Here is a 17,900-nt window from a genome sequence, read left to right as displayed (position 1 = left end):
ATTTCCGTACAGGGGAGACATTTTACTTGGAAGTCGCTTGCACGCCGTCGGCGGGTAAATACGATATTGCGGTGCCCGTGTTATTCTGAATTATGATGCAACATTCCTTCGGACATGCATGCATGCCCGAAGGAGCGCTGCATCGTAATTCGAAACAACACAGGCACTGTAATGACAAAAAAATGGCTCTGAGCACTATGGGACTCAACTGCTGAGGTCTTAAGTCCCCTAGAACTTAGAACTACATAAACCTAACTAACCTAAGGACAACACACACATCCATGCCCGAGGCAGGATTCGAACCTGCGACCGTAGCGGTCGCGCGGTTCCAGACTCTAGCGCCAGAACCGCTCGGCCACCAGCGGCCGGCTGTAATGACATATTCTTTGTATACGTTCAATATTCCCTGTTATTACTATCTAGTGTGGATCCTACACTATAGAGCAATATTCTAGTATCTCATTTGTAGACTGATCCCATTTTCTCCGTATCCTACCAATGAACAGAAGTCTTAATACGTGCAACATCCATGACTGAGCCTGTCATCATTCCACTTCATAGCTCCACAATTTGTTGGATCTGGGAATTTGTATGAAGAGGCTGATTACAATTGACTCATTGTTAATGTCGTCATAGGCACAACCGTTTTTGTATTTAACGAAGCGCACAGTTTTACATTTATGGGCGTTTAAAGCAGGTTGCCAATATTTGCACCACTTTGAAATATTATCAGATGTGAAGAATATTTGCGAAGCTTTTTTCCGAGAGTGTCAGTTTCTAAAAAATTAAGATCACACACACACACACAAACACACACACACACACACACACATACACACCACCACCACCACCACCACCACCAAAATACTTGCTTCCTAAAAACAGTTTATTCAACAGGTCTGCAACTTATTTATTCGAAACGAGGTCTTTTTGTCAACTCTTACAGTCGATGGGTTTTAGATCCAGGGAAATAATATGTAGAGAAACACTTTTCCTGACCATGAGGATTAACTGAATGTGTTCACGAATAATGAGAGCTAAGTGGAGCATATTGTGGAACCCAATGCAAACCTCACCAGAATTTAGTGATAATATTGTGAAATGTACAGGTTCTCCACAACACTGTCATTGACTTATAAGGATCCCTCAGTGTTGATGAGCAACATACAGCACAAATCGAGTGTTCTATACGAGGCACTTATCAGACAGGACGAAACTTAAACAGAGCTTCAAGTTAAGCTGTCCAAATGAGATGGTTCTGCAAACAGTTTTTCATATAATAAAACACATTTTCATGTGTTTCTCAGTTTTGGTACTTCGACTTTATTATCGCTTGTTTTAAGACAATGAGAGAAACAAGAGAATACTTGTAGTTTGTAATACTGCTGCCGCCTGTTTTGCTGTTCCCGTAACGGATGCCGAGTAGAAACAGCTGCTATTAAGGCTCCCGCTGACGCTACTATCTCAGCAGCACAACAAAAGAAGCACGAGCACCAGGAAACAGCAGTGACTATGAAACTTCCTGGCAGATTAAAACTGCGTGCCGGACTGAGACTCGAACTCGGGACCTTTGCCTCAGATGGTAGAGCACTTGCCCGCGAAAAGCAAAGGTCCCGAGTCCGAGTCTCGGTCCGTGAGGAAGGGTGTGTAGAATGTGTGTTTCTTTTGGCTGTTTTGGTTCGGTTTGGGAGGTAATTGTTGCTTTATTAGATTGGCTAGTTTTTTCTTCTGTGTACGACAGCAAAAGGAACCTGTGACCACTGAAGGTACTGTAGTTTACTTATTTAATGGTTACCATTAGATTTCAGTTTAATTTTTCGTCAAAAGTAATCCTAAACCATAATCTGAAATAGTGTCTCGTTTCTCCACTAGGCAGTGCCACAAGTTCCTCCAAAAATCGTAACACAACACACACACAAATGTAATACTTACTAATGTAAATCCACCCGATGATGGAGGTTTAAACCTTCGAAACGCGTCGTGGAAAGAAATAAATAAAACGGTGACTGGTAACAGTACACTAATTCGTTTCATTCATTTACACTATATTTGTGATTCGCAACATAAAAATATTCAAAGCAAAGAGATATCTGGTACCAGCCACATGTTGGAAGCAGCGCGCTATGACGTAATGAAGAAAGCATGTTTCCAATATGAAAATAATAATTCACACGCCTCTTCCTCCACTGTAAAGTACTTCGCGCTCGGGCATTAGGCTGCTGCAGGGGGGTGGGGCAGAGAGAGTGACAAACAACCAGTACGAGCGAAAGTTTGAAGGCTGTACTTTCACAGGGCCATAACTATATACTGTCAGAGTTACGGCCCAAATTTTTGCACAGGATCGATTTTTGGGGAGGTATCTTGCAAGTGTGCTTTCTTCTCCTTAAAATATGAGGTCAGATTGGTGAAATTTTCAACTTTTGTTGTCCTCAGTTGCGTATAATATTACGGTATGTTGATAATACTTTAGGACCATTTAATCAGATTTGAATACAACAAAATTTTTGTGCCATGTGTGTTTCGCCTTTATTCGTTGCAAGGCATCTGCAGTGGCCTCGAAAATGTACATAGTTTTGGTTTACTGTTTAGTTTACTTTTAGGACGTAGTAAATATAGGTTTAAATAGTTCTGACGCTTTTTGATTTTCTATGATGTAATAATTTAAAGTTTTACTCACAGAGTTTGTGGATACTGATCTACACGTGTTCTTGTTCTTTGTTACAGGTGTTCTTCGTCTGATCACTGCTATTTGAAATTTCGTTTTCACTCTTTACATCACTAGGAATTGAACACTTATTTATTTTGATGTTGTGTTTTTGATGGTGTTGTCAACTGTCTATTCTGTTATCAACTATTGATGTGTTTAAGTACCCGGACATCCCCAAAAACATACGTTTTTCATATTAGATACATTGTGGTGCCACCTACTGCCAGGTACTATATATTATAGCGACCTCAGCAGTCATTACACATCGTGAGAGAGCAGAATGGGGCGCTCCGCGGAACTCCTGGACTTTGAACGTGGTCAGGTGATTGGGTGTCACTTGTGTCGTACGCCTGTACGCGAGATTTCCACACTCCTAAACATCCCTTGGTCCACTGTTTCCGATGTCACAGTGCAGTGGAAACGTGAAGGGACACGTACAGCACAAAAGCGTACAGGCCGACCTCGTCTGTTGACTGACAGAGACCGCCGACAGTTGAAGAGGGTCGTAATGTGTAATAGGCACACATCTATCCAGACCATCACACAGGAATTCCAAACTGCATCAGGATCCACTGCAAGTACTATGACAGTTAGGCGGGAGGTGAGAAAACTTGGATTTCACGGTCGAACGGCTGCTCATAAGCCACACATCACGCCGATAAATGCCAAACAACGCTTCGCTCGGTGTAAGGAGCGTAAACACTGGACGATTGAGCAGTAGAAAAACGTTGCGTAGAGTGACGATCCGATGTCAGGGTGTGGCTATGGTTAATGCCCGCTGAATGTCATCTGCCAGTGTGTGTAGTGCCAACAGTAAAATTCGGAGGCGGTGGTGTTATGGTGTGGTCGTGTTTTTCAAGGAGGGGGCTTGCACCCCTTGTTGTTTTGCATGCCACTATCACAGCAGAGTCCTACATTGATGTTTTAAGCACCTTGCTTCCCAATGGTGAAAAGCAATTAGGGGATAGCGATTGAATCTTTCAACACGATCGCCGGCCGCGGTGGTCTCGCGGTTCTAGGCGCGCAGTCCGGAACCGTGCGACTGCTACGGTCGCAGGTTCGAATCCTGCCTCGGGCATGGATGTGTGTGATGTTCCTAGGTTAATTAGGTTTAAGTAGTTCTAAGTTCTAGGGGACTGATGACCACAGCAGTTGAGTCCCATAGTGCTCAGAGCCATTTTTCAACACGACCGAGAACCTGTTCATAACTCACGGCCTGTAGCGGAGTGGTTACACGACAAAAACATCCCTGTAATGGACTGACCTGCACAGTCCTGACCTGAATCCTATAGAACACATTTGGGATGTTTTGGAACGCCGACTTCGTGCCAGGCCTCAACGACCCACATCGATACCTCTCCTCAGTGCAGCACTCCGTGAAGAATGGGCTACCATTCCCCAAGAAACCTTCCAGCACCTGACTGAACGTATGCCTGCGAGAGTGGAAGCTGTCATCAAGGCTAACAGTGGGAGTTTATAACGGTGGCGACACCTACAACGTGCTGACATGAGGAAAGTTTGCAACCGAATTCTCATGCACAAACAGCACTTGACCGGCGTTGCCTGGTGAAACGTCGTTGTGATGCCTCGTGTAAGGAGGCGAATTGCGTAGTACCATCACGTTTCCGACTTTGATAAAGGTCGGATTGTAGTCTATCGCGATTGTGGTTTATCGTATCAAGACATTGCTGTTTGCGTTGGTCTGGATACAATGACTGTTAGCAGAATATGGAATCGGTGGGTTCAGGAGGGTAATACGGAACGCCGTGCTGGATCCCAACGGGCTCGTATTACTAGCAGTCGAGATGACAGGCATCTTATCCGCATGGCTGTAACGGATCGTGCAGCTACATCTCGATCCTTGAGTCAACAGATGGGAACGTTTGGAAGACAACAACCATGGCTGCGGTTACCCTTGACGCTGCATCACCGACAGGAGCGCTTGCGATGGTGTACTCAACGACGAACCTGGGTGCACGAATGGCAAAACGTCATTTTTTCGGACGAATCCAGGTTCTGTTTATATCATCATGATGGTCGCATCCGTGTTTGGCGACATCGCGGTGAACGCACAATGAAAGCGTGTATCGTCATCGCCATACTGGCGTATCACTCGGCGTGATGGTATGGGGTGCCATTGGTTACACGTCTCGGTCACCTCTTGTTCGCATTGAGGGCACTTTGAACAGTGGACGGAACATTTCAGATGTGTTACGACCTGTGGCTCAACCCTTCATTCGATCCCTGCGAAACCCTACATTTCAGCATTATAATACACGACCGCATGTTGCAGGTCCTGTACGAACCTTTCTGGATACAGAAAATGTTAGACTGCTGCCCTGGCCAGCACATTCTCCAGATCTCTCAGCAATTGAAAACGTCTGGCCAATGGTGGCCTAGCAACTGGCTCGTCACAATACGCCAGTCACTACTCTTGATGAACTGTGGTATCGTGTTGAATCTGCATGGGCAGCTGTACCTGTACACGCCAATCAAGCTCTATTCGACTCAATGCCCAGGCGTATCAAGGCCGTTATTACGACCAGAGGTGGTTGTTCTGGGTACTGATTTCTCAGGATCTATGCACCCAAATTGCGTGAAAATGTAATCAGATGTCAGTTATAGTATAATATATTTTTCCAATGAATACCCGTTTATCATCTGCATTTCTTCTTGGTGTAGCAATTTTAATGGCCAGTAGTGTACTTCCTCTCTCCCACATATGTTTCGCGTAAATGACCACAACGAGAAAATTCGAGTAATTAGGACTCATAATGAGATCTATAGACAGTCGTTCCCCCCACGCACCATTTGCGAGCGGAACAGGGAAGGGGATCAAATGACGGTCATACCGGAAGTATCTCCGCCACACAAACAGTAAGGTGCCTTGGGGAGTGTAGATGTAGATGTAGCCAAAACCCTGCAGGTTTCCGTTTCACACAATACATTGGACACATTGATCACAGTGGTCTGCTCTCGAGAACCCTGTCCCAACAGAAGCAGGTGGGCTTACTTTTGATGCAGTAGGTAGCCATTGCGAGGATCGTAGTGATGGTCAATGAGATGCAAAGAACGATCAGTGCAACGGGCTGTCTCCTGTCCGGCATCGGCACTGGCAGGGAGTCCCCGTCCTCTGTGAACAGACATCGCAACAATAGGGTTAACGTTAGAAGACAACTTGAAAATTACGAAAGTATAAAAAAAATTGTTGATGATTAAGATGTTTTGAAGTAAACTTTGAGCGAATATAAAGCTCTTTTAAACCTGATATTTACGTAAAGGTCCAAAAAAGTCAGTTAAAATGCCAGCTTGCAGAGGGACACATACCCACATGTTGATCTGTGAGTTGGCCGGCCGAGTTGGCCGAGCGGTTCTAGGTGCTTCAGTCTGGAACCGCGCCACCGCTACGGTCGCAGGTTCGAATCCTGCCTCGGGCATGGATGTGTGTGATGTCCTTAGGTTAGTTAGGTTTAAGTAATTCTAAGTTCTAGGGGACTTATGGCCTCTGATGTTAAGTCCCATAGTGCTTAGAACCATTTGAACCTTTTTTTTAATCTGTGATTTCTTTTCTTTGAACGCATAAGGCTAGGGTATTTTTTTGCTGCTCTGAGCTTTCAGCTAGTGGCTAAATTGTTTGTTGTGTAATGGGTGTACTGCAGGGTAATAGTAGGTTAGTGGGTCTCTACTGGAGGAGGGCAGGCTAAGAGGGCTGCCATTCAGCTGATAGAATGCTTTGTTGATGGACATGAACAGACATGGTTCAGCATATCTGAAACAGACAGACTGCAAACAATGGGAGGTGATCCTCTGCTCCCACCACATCGCTATGGGTGTACTGATGCAGGTGTTCCCCATGAGTGGTAATGGTGGCCCGGGTACCACAGCATGCTGGTGGCTGGTGGCTGTGTGACGGAGTGGCAGCAAGACAACGTCCGCGTGCCCGGGTCGGACACTCCCGCAGCGGTCGGTGGTTTGCAGCCCAGTGGAGGCACTCGAATTGCTGATAATAAATTAGTAATTACTGTTGCACCTCAGAATGATATTTGATATGGCGACGACTGACACATACTATGCATCATTGGACGGTCACTTGTCAACTTGCTGACGGGCTGCTACTGAACATTTAAATCCTGTTTCCCCATGCTGACAGTTGCGATTCTGTGAAACAAACCTCTTCTACTGCAAGCTCTTTGCTTTCCAAATTTTGAGTCTTTGTAGTGTGGACCAAAACAAAGAAAAATTTCCAGTACACATGGGCTCTAAAGTGCGCACCTTAACGCCTATCAGCACTTTTTCATCTTTGCTAATGTGAAACACATCTCTTCTACTGAGCAAGTTCTCACAGCCTTTAAGGTACGTGTCGGCAAAAGCTGGGCAGACTGTCGTTCGACTGTTAGAACCTGCGTGCATTTCATCGACGGAACCACACTACACAAAAGCTCCTTCGAACAATATTAAATTTAGCTTTGTTTTCCACAGCCACAGGAGACGACAAGGAATACACGGTTTCTACGCTCATTCCGAGCTTACAGTTGAAAATAACCTAACTTGCAGGGTACAAAAACATCAGTGTTATCTCGTAATGAGATAAACTTGCTAGCATCGAAGATACAAAAACATAACACACGTATATAAAACACAGTGCCTCTGGTGGCTGGCGCGCGAAATGCTTGACGGTGCGGTTTCCAAACTCACAGAGACGACACGCGCGATACAACACTACCTAACTGTACGATGTCACCACATCAGCCCCCACGGTGGAAGCAGACCGCTATTCCAAATAGCGGGCTGTAAAGTGGATGCGACGACTGGACCTTGAGGTACTGTGGCGAAACAAGCGCTGTGTCATTTTAGAGGTACAGAGGCGAGCGAGTGTGCTAGCTCACTGCCGCTAGCGCCACGTCATCACAACGGTCCTGTGCTTAGCATAAGAAGTATTGCGCCATAATCTAACGATGAAATTAAAAATTGAAGTAGCTTTTCCAAACTTAGTCAACATATGCTTCAGCATCATAATGTTAAAATTGTTCAATCTCAGAGTGAGCAGATTAATGTATTTCCCTAAATACATCGCTTTAATTAAAAACCAAGTGGTGCTAAACAATAAAGCTAGAAAGCCAAAAATTGTTCGAGATGTGCAAATGTATGTCAAAATCAACTGTTACAAGTTTCAACTTATGGGAGCAATATTTTGGTCAAAATTGGCGTTTTTACGAAAAATTGAAGGCGCTAAATATTACACTTTGAATGATGAAAAGTGGTATGAAGCGTCAGTTCGATATAAAAACCTTAACTATGTGTCCACATTAAGTTACCTCTAATAGTTTTCAAGTCATCTACTGAGAACTAGATTTGGAACAAAATCGTCCCTATTTACAGTAGATTAAGTTCAAAAATGGTTCAAATGGCTCTGAGCACTATGGGACTTAACCTCTGAGGTCATCAGTCCCCCTAGACTTAGAACTAAAAATGGCTCTGAGCACTATGGGACTTAACATCTATGGTCATCAGTCCCCTAGAACTTAGAACTACTTAAACCTAACCAACCTAAGGACATCACACACATCCATGCCCGAGGCAGGATTCGGCGGTTCCAGACTATAGCGACTAGAACCGCTCGGACACTCCGGCCTGCCGCAGTAGATTAAGTATCAGTTATATTAATGATAGAAAGTTCTGATTACAGTACTTGATTACATCCATTAAGTAGTGAAGACATAACAAGTTTCAAGACTTTGATGTAAATAACAGTCAATACAAGGTCTCTTAAAGATGTAGTTCAGAGGTCATGTTCGACTGTCGGTTCTGTTCTAAGAATTCTAGGCTGCGAAGTTTCAACACAGTCGAGCTTAAATTTTTTCTGTAATAGAAACCAACTTAATGCCCTTCATACAAAAATTATGAAGATTGTAAATTTATTCATGACGGATTTATTAAAATATTTTTGTCCGAGAAAGCGGCCTTTTAGATGCTGCTACTTGGGCATACAGCGGATTACAGCAGGCGTTCCCTTCGGCCGTCAGCTGCGCCCATGATAAATACGGCCTGAGAGGCAGAGGCACCACACTTCGCAACCTGCTACCATGTAGTCCGCGTCAGTCAAACGCCGGCCTACACGCTGCCTCGGATGATATCACACGAGGGTTGTCCAGAAAGTAAGTTCCGATCGGTTGCGAAATGGAAACCACTGGAAAAATCAGGTAAAGGCTTTGCACAGATGTGTTGGGTAGTGTCTCTAGTATGCCCGTCGATCGTGTCGCGTCGATCTTTTCAGTTTTGAATGAACAGTGAGGACATAAACATGCATAGGGAATAGCGTCTCCTGCCAAATATGAGAGCCTGGTTAGAGATTTCGCCTGTGTCATGCAGCCCACATAACACAACTGTCGAGCAGTTCCTTCTTCATGCCAATTCTCTGCCGCACACTGCAGGGGCAATGAAGAAGCTCTTGCAACGTTTCCGATGAGAAGTGTTTGATCACACACAATACAGTCCATAATTGGCTCTCCCTGAGTCTCATCTCTGCTCACAAGAACCGCTGGCTATGAAGACAAAATTTTTCCACAGACAACGAGCTGCAGACCAGTGCAGATAACTGGCCGAAAGTACAGGCGGCTGATTTCTATGACGAGGATATTGGAAAGTTGATACAACACTACGACAGAACTCGAAGCATGTAGAGAAGGAGGTGGAAGGTGTACCAAACTGTTGCAAACAAAACGTTTCTGGTTTCCACTGTGGTTTCCATTTTGCGACCGATCGGAACTTACTTTCTGGACAACCCTCGTAAACGCGTGTTCGGTAAAAGTAGAAAGTGAAAACGCGAGGACTGTACACCACTGTACACCAAATGTGTATCTTTGTTGTAAAAAGAGGATATTGAGCATCCACATCAATATCCTCCTCCTTGCTTCCTTGCAGTACAAGACTCTACAGTGGCGACGAGGGCACTACAGTGGCGACGAGGATAAATCGGTGGTGATCGAAGATAATGAACTTGGCTGAAGATTTTGCTTGCTTGGTTAGCTTGCACAGATGATCGTGTTCAAGTATTTCTATTTGCTAATTTCTTGTGTTCTTGCATGTATTCCTGGAGGGGAGCTGCAGAACTAATCAAATTTCTTTTTTCAGAGGCTTTGCTTGCTTTTTGATATGCCGTATTTGTGTAAACCATGAAATCCCCGCCCCCTCCACCCCCTGCCCAGGCGCCTCAGCTACAGACGGCCAGTGTGATGGATCTAACACAAGTTTTTCAGCTTCAAAACCAACAAATTGCTAATTTACTGACGACGGTACAACAACTACTGGCTGCACAAGCTGCGTCGGCCGCACAACCACCACCGACCAAACAACCAGCCCAACAAGTGCCGCCGACCAGTATCTCAACGTTTCAGCAATTTAAGGACGCAGAAGAGGAATGGTTTTAATAACTGACTCAGTTTCAAGAACATTGTCCAGTTTATCGCGTTCAAGATATTGTAAACTTGCAATACTTCCTTTCGATTGCGGCGTCCCCTGTGTTCCCAACCGCGTCTGCCGACGAACTTCGCTGTGACCAAGTAACCGCTGCATTAACTCATTACTATGACCAGCAAGTCCAAGCAGCTGCAGCTAGATATCAGGTTGCAGAAAAAGCCAGAACAGACGTACCGCCAGTGGTACACAGAATTAACGGCAATGGCTAGGAAGTGTAAATTTAAGTGTAGTTGTGGCAACTTTTAGAGCGATTTAATGTTACAGGATGCAATAACATTCAGTGTCCCAGATAGAAGAATACGGGAATAGATCTTCAAGTACTCTGATCCATCACTTCTCCAAGTATTGAAACTTTTAGAGCAACATGATTCGGGTGCCGATAAGTTTGACCAGGCACCGATTTGTCGGGTCGAGTCACCCCTTCCTTGTTCGCGACCGCGCCAAGCAGCCATAACGAGCGCGTACACAGCCACGCAGACAGGTAAATAGATCTGTTTAGATAGATTAGATTAGATTAATTTTTCATTCCATAGACCCATAAAAGAGGGAATCCTCCTGGGCGTGGAACATGTCAGATAAACACATTACAAAAATGTAATTAGAAAAACTTGAGTTTCATTAATTTTAAAGATCCTCAGTCAATAAACAGTAAAACTATGTACATGAATTAAATTTAAACTTCTAATATTTACAGGTTTAATATTTACATCTGATTTCATTAAATCCAACATTAAGACATTTGCTAGTTTCTTGGCTATTACAACCAAGTAGTGTGAAAAATTAAAGTAAATTATTCATTTCAGTGATCCTCAGTTAAGAACAGTCAGATTATGTACAAGATTTAAAATTAAACTTCCACTATTTACAGACTTAAGACTTACATATGCTTTCCATACATCCATGATTCACACAGTAGGTAGTTACTTGGCTGTTACAACCAAGTATTGTCAAAAATTAAAGTATAATAAATTTTCATTAAAATGGTCTACTGCACTTGTTGAGAAACTGATGGAGGGAATAGAAGGAATTGGCCACCAAAAGTTCTTTTAAATTATGTTTAAATTGTGCCTTGTCTGAAACTAAACTCCTAATGGTTGCTGTTAACTTCTTCAAAATATGCGTTGCTGAATACTGGACTCCTTTCTGGGCAAGAATAAGTGATTTTAAAATCTTATGTATATTGTTCTTATTCCTAGTATTGATACTGTGTTCTATGCAGTTAGTTGGAAAAAGAGATGTGTTATTTACAACAAACTTCATTAAGGAATAAATATACTGAGAAGCTGTGGTTAATATGCCCAATTCTTTGAATAGGTTTCGACATGATGTTCTTGTATTTACACTACTCATTACTTTTATTATACGCTTCTGTACTCTAAAAATTTTTTCTCTGTTTGTGGAGTTACCCCAAAATATGATATCATATGACATAATGGAGTGAACTTTGTGAAGTCTTACCCTAGATGTTTCGCTCGCCATAAAAGACAGGATTGCCTATCACGTAATGCAACGTGTTACACGTGTGGAAGAAAAGCCCGTGTCCACGCATTTTGTTTGCAATGGCACAAAAACGCCAATTTTGCCCGCTCCCAGAAAAAGCAGGCTCGTGTACATGCAGAGAACGCTGCGTTATCAAAACCTACAACAGGTTCTTACGAAAGTAAGATTAAGGTTGTGCCTCCTTCTCGCCCTAGTGCTGTGCAACGACGTTCTAACAAACTGTTTGTCTCATTACGAATTGATGCCTCTCGTCTGCACTTTCAGTTAGACACAGCTACATCAGTAACTTTGCTTAATCTTGCCACGTACGAACAGTTAGGTTCACCGCGCCTTTCTAAATCTAGTAAGCACCTCACTGCTTACAAAGGACAGGAAATTACAGTGCTTGGGCAGTGTAATTTGCCTGCCACTTACAAATCTCACACTAGGTCAGTGAATTTTACAGTACTGAAATCAAGAGACAGTGAGAACATATTCGGTTTATATGTCTTTGATTTGTTTGGACTTAGCATCTAAAACAATGTACTTTCAGTCTCTGTGTTTGAACCAAAAGACAGTGTAGCTAGCTTGCTTAAAGAAGTTCCTCAACGGTTTTCAGGAGCAATGGGAAAAGCTAGTAACTTTGTAACGCATGTTACATTGAAAGACAATACACAGCCTAAGTTTTTCTGGACCTGTCCCATTCCAATTGCTCGGCAAGTTCTCTTGTTTTGTTGCCTAAGCCTTCTGGTCGTATTCGCATTGGTGTTGACTTCAAGTCTACAGTCACCCCACAGACAGTAGTTGACACTTATCCGTTGCCTCGCCCTGAGGAACTCATGGGCAGGCCTGGTGCAGGACGTTACTTTTCTAAGATACATTTGTGTGATGGTTAAAAAATGGTTCAAATGGCTCTGAGCACTATGGGACTTAACATCTGAGGTCATCAGTCCCCAAGAACTTATAACAACTTAAACCTAACTAACCTAAGGACATCACACACATCCATGCCCGAGGCAGGATTCGAACCTGCGACCGTAGCAGCAGCGCATTTTTGTGATGCCTACTTGAAAATTCCATTGGGTGAAGAATCACAAAAAGTGTTTGTTGTGAATGTACACTTAGGACTGGTCAAGTATTTGCGTTTGCTCTTCGGCAGTGCTTCCGCATCCGCGATTTTTCAACGTTACTTGGAACAGCTGACTGCAAAAGTGCCATTTTGTTCAAAACCAATCTACTCCGCCACAGAAATCTCAGTTTGGCCTAAGACTCAATCGCCATGGCAAAGAGTGCACGTTGACTTTGCAGGACCATTTTGGAACACTCGTTGACTCATAGTGGTAGACGTCTTTTAGCAAGTTCATATTTGTGGTGCCTATGGCTTCTACCACATCACGTAGCACCATTCAAGCTTTGTTCCTCATTTTTGCATTGATGATTTGTTAGAAGTACTTGTATTGGACAACCGACCACAGTTCACTTCATGTGATTTTTAACAGTTTTGTGAACTAAATGACATTCATTATCCAACAAGTGCTCCATTTCACTCGCAGTCCAATCGAGATGCAGAACGCTTCGTACACACTTTTAAACAACAGACGGCCAAGCTTCGTACCACCCACACACTGGAACAGGCGCTGCCACTCTTTCTCGCCTCCTATCTCCCCCCCCCCCCCACTCCCCCGCCTGCGAGACGGACAGACGGACCATCATCGGCGGAACTTCTGCATGGCTGCCGCCATCGGACGCTGCTGCAGTCGCTACACCCGCCGCAGCATCCGGTGCCGCCAATGGTCCGCAAGTATCGTTTTGCGACGAGCAGTCTTGTTCTTTTCAGGCTTTACGACAACCGTGGGCGCTGGGAAAGAGGCGTGATCCAGGAACGCATTGGCTCTTTTATGTTCTTGACTGCAGGTCCTGATGGTTTGTAGCGCCGCCACCAGAACCAAATTCGTGCGTGTCATTTGCCCCGTGATTCACCTGCTTTTCTTCCCCCAGATTCACGGCATACAGGACCGTCGGGCCTTCGCAGTCGCCTGCTGGTGCCACCAGGGCACCCAACGAGCAGTGCATGTACGATGCGACCTCACCCCCGCCGGCCTTACTCGCCGACCCGACGGACCTGGACCCGACACTGCCGTCACCATCGCCGTCGTGGCCCCAGGACACACCCTCAGGCCTGGACGTGTGCCCTGGGATCAGTTTTCCAGAGGATGTTCCTGTTGCCCCGCAAGCCAGATGGCGAGGCTGGAGTACGCCGTCCTCCACTGTCATAGCTCCCGGCTCATCTCTATGTCCAGCGTCGTAGTCTCCCCCCCCCCCCCCATTGTCGTTGGCATCCTCCCTGCACGACAATGGTGTGGCATTTCGGGTGGGGGGGGGGGGGCGGCGCTGGATCCAGCACGCCTACCACAAGAGAGGCCAGAGATACACCCACAAGCAAAAGGCTGCCAGCACCCTCTCGACAACAAGTATTTAGGCCGCCGTTGCTGACCAGAGGGCCTCACTGACTCACTCTTAGTTTGGCGTCTGCAGTGCGGCTCAGTTCACGTCACCGGCTACAACAGTACATTGAGATCATATTAGTGTTTATATTGGTACCAGTACTTTACATCAGTCTGCAAGGACTATCGCTGATGAGCTTGACCACAGAACATGGACTCTGTTCCAGTTAAGTAAATGTTCATGTAAGTAAAGAACCGTATTAATCCACATGTGTATTTGTGTTGTAGAAAGAGGATACTGGGCACTCATAACAACACCCTCTCCCTTGCTTCCTTCTGGTACAAGACTCTACAGTGGCGACGAGGACACTAAAGAGCTACCCTTGTCCTTTGGACTGGTGAGCGCTGCAATTAACAGTTCTTGTTACTCAGCAGAGTGTGGAAAGTGACGGCCATAAAAATTTAACACACCAATAAATCGACGCTATACCTTGGCTGTATTTGGGCACGAAATCCGTAAGACAACTTCCACCTTCTCTGGCAGTGGTAACGATCCTGTTACTGTTATCCTATGCGCTAGGAAATCCACTTGGGGCTGGCCAAAGACACATTTGGCGGTGTTCAGGGGACCGCTTAAACAATTCTATTAAATGCTGCCTATGTTGCTCTGCTGATGTGGAAAAAACTAAAATATCATCCAGGCAAGCGAAAGCAAAAATTGGTCCCTGTAACACAGAATCAGTGAAGCACTGCCATGTTTGAGCAGCGTTCCTCAGTCCAAAAGTCATAAATTTGCTCTCAAACAGGCCAAAAGACGTGATGATTGGTGTCTTGGGAATGTCTCGTTCGGTCACAGTGATTTGTATGTATGTTTTTGCACAGTCCAGCACACTAAAAGTAACTGCACCATTCAATGCATAGTTATAGTCTCGTAACAACAGCACCGGGTATCTATCCGGTATTGTTCTGGCATTCAGGGCTCTGAAGCAACACAAGGCCGCCGTGCACCATCCTTTTTCGGGACCAAATGTAGTGGTGAGGACCAGGGGCTGTTAGAAAGCCGCATTACACCTTCACGAATCATAATGTCGATCTCTGCTTTCGCAATTTTAAGACGATTTGGAACCAAACATCGTGGTCTGCAAGGTGTGGGAGGACCGTTGGTCGTCTATATGTAGTGGACAGTGTTGTGCCTTACCGCCTTAGGCGCTCCAGGGAGTCGGGTCAGAGCCGGTAATCCGTTCAGCAGCTTCGCGTACTCGCGTCCGCCACCTGTATTACGTCCTTAATGTCCTTTCCCAAGGTGGCTTCCGTCAACTCCCCCTCCCGGGTGATGTCCTCTCTCCCTCCATTTATCCCTCCTATCAACTCTGATCCTCTCCCTTCATCTGTCCTTTTCCTGGGCTCCCTCTCCCCCCCTTCTTCCATCCTGTTTTTTCCCTGCCTACCCTCTCTCTGAATCCCTTCTCTCCCTCGAGTCCTTTTGCATTTCCCTCCTCTGCCTTTCCCCCTTCCCTCTCGCATCTGCCCTGCTCCCCCCCCCCCCCCTTATGAGTCCCGTCCCTCTGTCGGTTTCCCAACTACGCTTTTCATCTCCTCCCCCATTTTCTTTCCCCTCATGTGTCCAGGTCCCCCACCCCCATCTGCCCTTGGCTGTGGTGTCTTTTTAGTGCAGTGTTTCCAGTGAGTGTTAAGTGTTGTGCGTCTTTTCCGAAGTGCTGAGAACGGAAATCATACTGCCGTTGGTTTTGATTTTTATATCTCTTGCGAACAGAAACCAGACTGTCGCCGTTTTTTTTTAATTGTCTGTCCATTATTTTACCTGTCTGCTTTCTGTGTATTTTATTAGCATCACCAACCCTTTGTTTTATGTTTTAACTTTTCACAATTTTCCGCCGTTTTACAGTTAAAGTCGCCGTTTTATCGCCTGGTTTTATTGTTTTCTTCTTATGTTTTAAAAATTCTGTAGGCTGAAGAGCGGCGTACTAAGCTGCTGCCAGCCCACCCCATTCTGTGGGGAATCGAAACTCAATAAAGGAAAAGAAGGGGGTCTGTCTCCAATATTTTCCTGAGTGAGATCTTGACGAATTCGTTGTTCCTGCGATCCTGACACTCGGCAGATCAATTCTGCTTTAAGCCAGTCTGGTGACGAGGAAATTATAGCTTGCACTTCCGTGGCATCTAATTGGGTTACTACAAACGCAAACTTGGTAGCGTCTGCTGAAACACCAGAACAGAAAAAACAGCCCTCCACCTGCGCAAACCACAAAGCTGGACTGTGTGGCCAGAAAGGTGGTAGTCTTACACGACGGCGTTTGCGTTTGTCATTTTGTAATTCTCATGTGTAAACGCTCGTCAATCCAATGGTACTACGCAGCTGTATCGTGTCGTGGTCACCAATCCGTCGGCGCAAGCCGGATAGACTGTCGTTCGACTTAGAACCTGCATGCACTTCATTGAGGGAACCACACTACACAAAATCTCCTTCAAACAATATTAACGTTCGCCTTATTGATCACAGCCACAGAGGACGGCAAGGAATACACGGTTTGCTCGCTCATTCAGGCTACACAGGATGGAGAAAAATTGTGTCACGTAATTTGAACCCTGGACAGCTGAAGCCAGTAGGAACCAAAACGACTAATGTTGTGCAGGTCGACAACGCACAATTTTTAACCTAGAGAAATTTGGCGCCACGCGCTCCCATTGGCCGCGGGATTGCCCTGTTGCCGGATGCTCTGGACAACGCATGACCGCAAATGCTTTGTCTGCCGCAGTTCGCGATGTATACAAGGCGGCCCGCACGCTCGGTGGTAGCACGCCAGCCTGCCACTCTGGGGGCGAACCCGCCGACGTCACTTCACATCCGTTGTAGTTTCATGATAAGACGTACCGGGAACAAATTCGTCCACAGCTGTTAGGTCGCGTACAGAAAGTCTTTTACAAATTGTGTCAGCCGTAAAAAGGGCCTTTTTTGTAGCTAGGACATTGTTTACTTAAAGCAGGTGCTCGAACTGGCGACCCTCTGACGCGACACAAGCTTGGTAACGTCGAACGATGTTTTGCCGAACCCTTTCAAAAATTTCTGGCATTGCTGTGATGTGATTGGCGGCATGTTGAATGCGATCCATTATTTCCTCTTCGTTTCTAGGTGATTCGCGTCCGGGTGGGTGAACTAGAACCTTGAAGAATCTCCACAGGAAAAGGTCCGGTGGCGTGAGGTCTGGTGATCACGGGGGGCCATGTCTTACGAGCACCTCTGCCAATTACCCGGGCGTCCAAGAGTTCATTTAAATATCCGTTCACAACACGACTGTTATGTGAGGGCTCTCCATCATGCTGCAACCACATGCGTAGCTGTGTGTCCAGGGGAACATCTCCCAGCAGGTCAGGTAGAGTTTCTTGCAAAAAGTGAAGGTAATTAGCCCCGGTAAGTCGAGGAAGTAGACAGACTAGTCCAGTCAGAAGGTTACCCACAATGCCTTCCCGTATGTTGAGCGAAACTCGTTCCTGGTGTCCATGGACGTAAGTGACGTGAGGATTTCCTCTTGCCCAGTAATGAACGTTTCGACATCCCGAAGGAAGGTGCACTCGTCGGTAAACAGTGGCGGGGAAGTCGGGATCTCGTGCAACACAACGCAGAAACCAGGAGCAAAACGATAGCCTGTGTTCATAGTCCGCCACGGGATTTAGGTCTTAGACAGAGTAGAAACTAAATGGATGCTGGCCATCATAGGTGTGGCGTCACCGCCAGACACCACACTTGCTAGGTGGTAGCTTTAAATCGGCCGCGG

The 17,900-nt window shown here is 45.5% G+C and overlaps 1 protein-coding gene across 5 annotated transcripts in view; it reads right to left on the bottom strand.

Annotated features, from left to right (window-relative positions):
- The window catches only part of LOC126195432 (uncharacterized), a 455,740-nt gene that overhangs the window by 167,850 nt on the left and 269,990 nt on the right, over positions 1-17,900 (bottom strand). For all 5 annotated transcript variants that reach the window (XM_049934050.1, XM_049934049.1, XM_049934046.1 and 2 more), the window contains exon 7: positions 5,721-5,840. In XM_049934050.1, the coding sequence (XP_049790007.1) occupies positions 5,721-5,840 (120 nt within the window). The remainder of the gene's footprint in view (positions 1-5,720; positions 5,841-17,900) is intronic.

The sequence above is a fragment of the Schistocerca nitens genome, chromosome 7, assembly GCF_023898315.1.
Source record: "Schistocerca nitens isolate TAMUIC-IGC-003100 chromosome 7, iqSchNite1.1, whole genome shotgun sequence".
Classification (NCBI taxonomy): Eukaryota; Metazoa; Arthropoda; class Insecta; order Orthoptera; family Acrididae; genus Schistocerca; species Schistocerca nitens.
This window is presented reverse-complemented; position numbering and strand designations above follow the sequence as displayed.